The 5,915-nt window shown below is 46.6% G+C and overlaps 2 protein-coding genes across 2 annotated transcripts; one reads left to right on the top strand and one right to left on the bottom strand.

Moving 5' to 3' along the window:
• The first annotated feature begins 755 nt into the window (after window positions 1–755).
• Window positions 756–2,158, top strand: LOC127322036 (uncharacterized protein At4g14100). The gene is made up of 2 exons (XM_051350982.2): window positions 756–1,351; window positions 1,734–2,158. The coding sequence occupies exons 1-2, from the start codon at window positions 844–846 to the stop codon at window positions 1,919–1,921; spliced, it is 696 nt and encodes a 231-aa protein (XP_051206942.1). The 5' UTR covers window positions 756–843; the 3' UTR covers window positions 1,922–2,158.
• Window positions 2,159–2,522: 364 nt separating this feature from the next.
• On the bottom strand, window positions 2,523–5,678 carry LOC127322037 (uncharacterized). The gene is made up of 4 exons (XM_051350983.2): window positions 5,469–5,678; window positions 3,901–4,004; window positions 3,660–3,828; window positions 2,523–2,929 (listed from the first exon to the last, which is right to left on the bottom strand). The coding sequence occupies exons 2-4, from the start codon at window positions 3,964–3,966 to the stop codon at window positions 2,733–2,735; spliced, it is 432 nt and encodes a 143-aa protein (XP_051206943.1). The 5' UTR covers window positions 3,967–4,004; window positions 5,469–5,678; the 3' UTR covers window positions 2,523–2,732.
• Between the last annotated feature and the right edge of the window lie 237 nt (window positions 5,679–5,915).

Here is a 5,915-nt window from a genome sequence, read left to right as displayed (position 1 = left end):
TCCGAGATTTGAGCGCTCTACCCGTACGTGGGGGAGTGGGACCCCCATCACCCACTACCTTTCCTCGAGTCTGTTTACTGGGAGCCACAACCTTGGTTTTATTTGCTCATATGCATGATGCACGATTTACTTCTGTTGCCTTCGGGTGTTTATATTCTGTTCTGTACTCATCTTGTGGAACGATTAGCGAAAGCAGGTTGTTCACACTTAGCTTAGCCGTTGGCACAAACCTCTGGGTCCGTATCGAAGTACGGCCGAACTTCGTCACGGATAGCTTAGTGGGGTGGCTCCCCTTAAACTTTCTCTTGCATTGGGAACGGTCTTGATGTGAGACTCCACCTGTAGTAAGTGGGTTCGAGCATGCGTATGGTTACATTTGGGCAACCCCTGCGGGGTGTACATCTTATCGATAAGCCGTGTCCGCGGTTATGGACGACTTGAAATTGTATAGCTTGATCACAGAACAACTTACACCGTTATCTTGTTGCTAATAATCTGATAACAACTTGCGTAGTTCGTGCAGTTTCCTTATCCGATCAATGAGTGGTTTGTGCAGTTTCATTATCCGTCTGCACCAGCTTTGATGCCCTTCCTTTGTGAGCCCACGCAGGCACTGAACCGAGTGCATCGACGCAACTCAACCGAGTGCATCGCCGCATCGGGTAATCCGACTTGCCTCTCGTGTGACCGAAAATTGGACGCCCCACAAAAGAATGCCGACGCGTGGGCCACAACACACCAAAGGAGCTGCCTTCCTCGGCATTCTGTGTTGATTGTTGCGAGCCGTAACTACGGCCGGTCGGTTGGTGCCCCAGCCCCAAGGATAAGCCGCAACAAACACCAATGGCGCCGCCGCCGATCCTGCTTTCGCTGCTGCTGCCGCTCCTCGTCGTGGCCGCCGATGCCGTCACTCCTACGCTGAAGCCGCCGTCTATCCTCGTGGCGGCTGGGAATGACGACGCTGCCCCAGTCCCGACGCCGTGGCCGGAGCAGTTCCACGCGGTGATGTTCACCAACCTGACCGAGAGCGGCGGCCAGCTGCAGGTCATCGACCTCTACTACGACTGGCCCCGCGGCCGCAACCTCAACCTCATCCGCAACCAGCTCTCCGGCGACCCCAAGTACGACGTGGAGTGGACCAACGGCACCTCCTACATCTTCGACTCCGCCTCCTGCCGCACCATACGCTTCCCCGTCGGCATCCTGCCCCCGAACTGGCTCCACGGCGCCGTCTACCTCGGCCGCGAGAGCACGGACGGCTTCGACTGCCACGTCTGGACCAAGGTCGACTTCATCTGGTACTACGAGGACGTCGTCACCCACCGACCCGTCCGCTGGAACTTCTACACTGGTATGCGCCCACTGATCCCTCCTTGATGCGGCATTGCGATTTCGCCGCTGCCCCCGATTCCTCTCGTTTCACGGTGCGACGGTTGATGTGGTGATTGGTAGTAGGATAGGACATCAGTCTGCAGTCTGTAGATTCTCAGGGATGTATGTACATTCTTTAAATCTTGCGCAACCGTCAAATAATTTATTTTGAATCTCTCTGATTAATCTCGTTTCATGCTGACTGCTGAGAGAAGGCGACGATGGTACCTGCGGTTTCCACAGAATTCAGTTCATACCTTACAAATATGTACTACTATGCATTATGCAGGAATGCAGTCTAAAGTCTGAACCTCTTCATCTCTTCAGTAATTCAGTTTCCTTGATGTTGTGCTATTTCTCAGGGATGCAGCAGCATGTGATGAGCTTCGAGGTGGGCGGGGTACTAGAGGACTCCCACTGGCAGGCACCTGCGCAATGTTTCACTGATGAAGCCGCCACCGCCACTGCCACAAGAACTGATGACGAGGCCAATGTGATGAGCAGCCTCCTCAGGTTCGCGGGGACGCCGGCATCAGCAGCGGCCGTGTGATTTGCAACTTACAGTAACAATTGATGAGATGGCTTTCCAACAGCAATCTGTTCCATTTCCATTTCACTATGGCAGGTGCTAAGCTTGTAAGCCATATATGTGTCTTGGATCCTACTGTAATATGTGTCGTGCGAGCTTCTGTAATAAGATCTTAGCAAACCATCTTCTCACAGCTTTGTGATGACGCCTTGTTGGTCGAAAATGTTTATAAAGAATATTCACATCTGAAGAAACAAATATTGTTGCTCCGACCGTGAATGCTGAATCGAGCTATGTCTTGTTACTAGAGAAAGGAAAGTGAGTTGAGCTGCATCCATGGCCTGTGATTCACATGATCAGTTTATGACAATGGTGATCCTGTTGTCCATGAAGTTGCTGATCGCCTGTTGTTCATGACAGTGCTTAATAAGTTGCTGATCGCCTGTTGTCCATGAAGTAGGAAGGATTCAGAGAGACACATCCATGTGCTGCTCCATGACAGGGAAGAGCAGGAGCACACACAATACAAACCGTGAAGTTTCATCACCAGAAACTGATTTAGAACACAGTCGGTCCTCATGATCATACGCATAATCTTAATTAAACCAATGAAAGATGGACATCCAAACGAAACAGTATCAAAGTATATTCAGCTTCTGTCATGAAATGATGTAACCCAGTATTGTGTATAAAGATTTACAGACGTCAAGAGCTTAGCATTCACGCCGTTGGTTATCAGCAAGACATTCAACATGAAACAGGTTCTAGCTGCGCAAATATAAATGCAGTACATGAACACAAAAAAGTTACAGGAGATACTGCATGCCATGTTTCACCGGCCCATAAGTGCGACACGATCCTTCTGGATGACCTGAGCTAGGTTGAGATCAAAGAGCTCACACCGAATAGGCATCTCCATCTCGTAGAACGGGTTCTTCAAGACAAACTCTGTGTACAGCTCGTATATCGTCTTCAGCAGGATCTCCATGTTTTGAGCTCCTGTTTCGCATACAACGAAAAATTTCGTCCCTGAAGCATGCCACGCAGTATCAGTAACTAGGTAGTGCCAAAGCAATAACATGATGAAGCAGTATAGTACTTAAAAGAGTTAAAGCACGTCGTCCACCAAGCAAATGGCTACCAGTCCAAGGCATTGCAAGATTTATTGCTGATATAGAAAATAAAAGAGCAACATAATTCTAATTCATTAAAATCAGTCAAACTCATTATGCAGGTTTTGTGCGAACATAGCTTTTAACAGATAAAGAGCAAAATGGAGGCTGCAGAAGAATAGGAATTTCCTTTTAACATAGTTTGCTTAAAGACCTGACCTGTTAGGAAACAACTGAATTAGAACATAAGAGATACTTTTAAATTACTTTGCTTAAAGACCCTACTTGTTCGAAAACAACTACATTAGAACATAAGGGATACTTACTGCAACTTTGTCATCCTTTAGTCTTTACTAAAAATAAATAGAACAGCTGAAAATCAGACTAATGTTAACAGCAGCCAGGCCACAACCATATGCTTTGGTGCTAAAAAGTACATTATCATTAGATCACATTCTGAACATCCAGAACAAGTAACGAGCACATTTATGTTAAGTTTAAGGAGACTATTGTACACTAACAGGTGGAAAGCAAAACCACAGCTTGTAACACTTAACTTGCAAATAACCACCAATTAAAATGTAATCTACTCGAACCCAAAAATGCATAAACCAAGTAAGTGTGCAGAGAGAATTTCTCAAGCAGACCTGTAAGGGATTGGAAGCAATGAAGGTCGAAGTTGTTGGCTTGAAGGAGGTCAATGCCAGTACAGCCAGTGGTAGGGGACAATTGCTGGGAGATAGCATGCATTGAGTGCCAGAGACTTGCGAGGCGTAGACTGTCGTTGGTGTCCATTCTCCCTGCTGAGCCATAGTCCTGGGAAGATGTGCATGTTGTTTAGACTCCATTTCTACAAGGCAGGGAAGGAAGAGGAGTACATGAAGATACCTTGTAATAAATCAGACCACCAGACTTATTGATGATGAAAAGACTGTAGATTGCAACTGTCCCCATAGCAACAAGAAGGCAGAGCGGAGGTTGCAGCTAAATTCCTGTATCATATGCAGAGGTATACATCAGAGACGACTAGATGAATAATAGATTGGTGCTTGCAAGAATACAACTAACTATGTGACTCAAATTATTTGGAATGACAAAATGTTCATATGATCCTTTAATTTGGATGTCAAAATGATACAAAAGGGTGCCTACATTGCTTTGGCAAGTGCCCTAAAAGGACTAAGAATTTTGGCAGTTCTAAAATGACCTATTTTATTTTGGACATTTGATAAAATGCCATATTTACATACTTCGCTGGCATCTTCTTATCTAACCTCACACGGTCAAACCTACAATGACTGTTTGCCTCTTCCCTTTGGATCGAAAGGACACACTTTAACTGCTCGACCTCTTCTTTGCCCTCCCTCCCCCCCCAAGTGAGACATGATCATGTTTGGTTCAGAAAATGCATGTAAGTATGTAGCGTAAATGTAATCACATTGCAGTGGGCAGTAAACGTTAGACAGAATCCATGTCTTGTTTGGTTCAAAAATTGTATCGTACTATTAGCTATTTGCTTCCAGCTTTTGTTCATTCATACATAAGTATGATGCTAAAAATAATAATTTTTTTAGCCTACCCCAACTTGCTTGGGAAAAAGGCTTTGATGTTGCTTTTGTTTTTGTTGCACTCCATATCTTTTGTCCTACTCTTCTTTCCCTGGGCATGGGGTATTTATTAAAAAGAAAAAATGGGAGAAAGGGTTAATTCGTTCATTATAGCCATTTCCTTAACAAGTGAACAGCAACATACTCTGGATCGGAATCTGAATAAAGTACTACTTGATAATTTTCCACTAATTTCAACAAAGAGACTTCCGCAAGGCCCTATGTCATGGATTGAAAAGTCTGAAAACGGCAGATATTGGAAACAAAACCCAAATCATCGGATCACAAGTTGATAATCTGAATCCAGGTTGGGCATCAATTTTACAAGAAAATCAACTGTTGTGAAGAACTCAATCACCCGAATTAGCACATGGGTTCGGCCGTTCGGGAGTAGATGCTTCGGAATACAGCATAAATTATTTGCTTCTATCCCAATTGCTCCTCCTCCCCCGCTGTCTCCAGGATCTACCATGCTGGGATGGAATAGTGGAATGTAAAGAGGACAGACTCCCTGGGAAAGGAAGAAGAGTAGAGAAGCTCGAGGCCGCACCGCCGGAGGTTATGTTGGTGGGGAAGGAGAGATCTAGGGCAGGGGAGTAGGGTTGCACGAGATCGGGGCGATTCCGAAGGATCACCGGAGCCTCAGTTGTACCGTTTGCCCGTCATACAGGATTTGGTTTGCAAATCAGTTTACTGCCGGCCTGGGATCTGAAACCCTGTAATGGCATTACTGCCCAACCGAAGCAAGCATAATCTTCCTCTATTTGATAGCACTGCAGCGTTACAAAATCATGAACCAAGCGCGTTCCTAGGGTTATAGGAGGGGGAAAATAGGAGGCGGAGGCTCACCTTGAGTTGCCGGGACGCGGGTGCTACCGCCGTCCTTGGTCGCCGCCGGCGTTGCGCTTGAGGCTCCCCTTGCTATCGAGTGCGGGCAGAGATAGGCACGGAGAGGGGCAGACAGTTGGACGAACGGAGGGGTGGGTCGGATCGGAGCTTCGGGGAGAGCAGCGTTGGGGATGGAGAGCACAGAGAAAGGACGGGGCGCTGGAGAAGGAGAAGGAGCCTAGAGTTGTGGGGGGAGATGGATTCCGATGGCTCAGATCGTTAGCTGGCATGACCAGCGGTGAATGGAGGGTGTGGATTCGACTGTATCATCAGACAGAAACAAATTGTTGTGATGCCGTAGATTTAGATCCACAAAAATCACCAAACTAGTATAGCATCTCTAACTCTTTAACGTGCAGACTTTGTTTGTTCATTCCAGTTAGCACGCTCACGAGCTGTGAGAACCAA

This window comes from Lolium perenne, chromosome 2 (assembly GCF_019359855.2).
Source record: "Lolium perenne isolate Kyuss_39 chromosome 2, Kyuss_2.0, whole genome shotgun sequence".
Lineage (NCBI taxonomy): Eukaryota > Viridiplantae > Streptophyta > Magnoliopsida > Poales > Poaceae > Lolium > Lolium perenne.
Note: the sequence above shows the minus strand (reverse complement) of the source record. Positions and strands in the feature narration are given on the sequence as shown.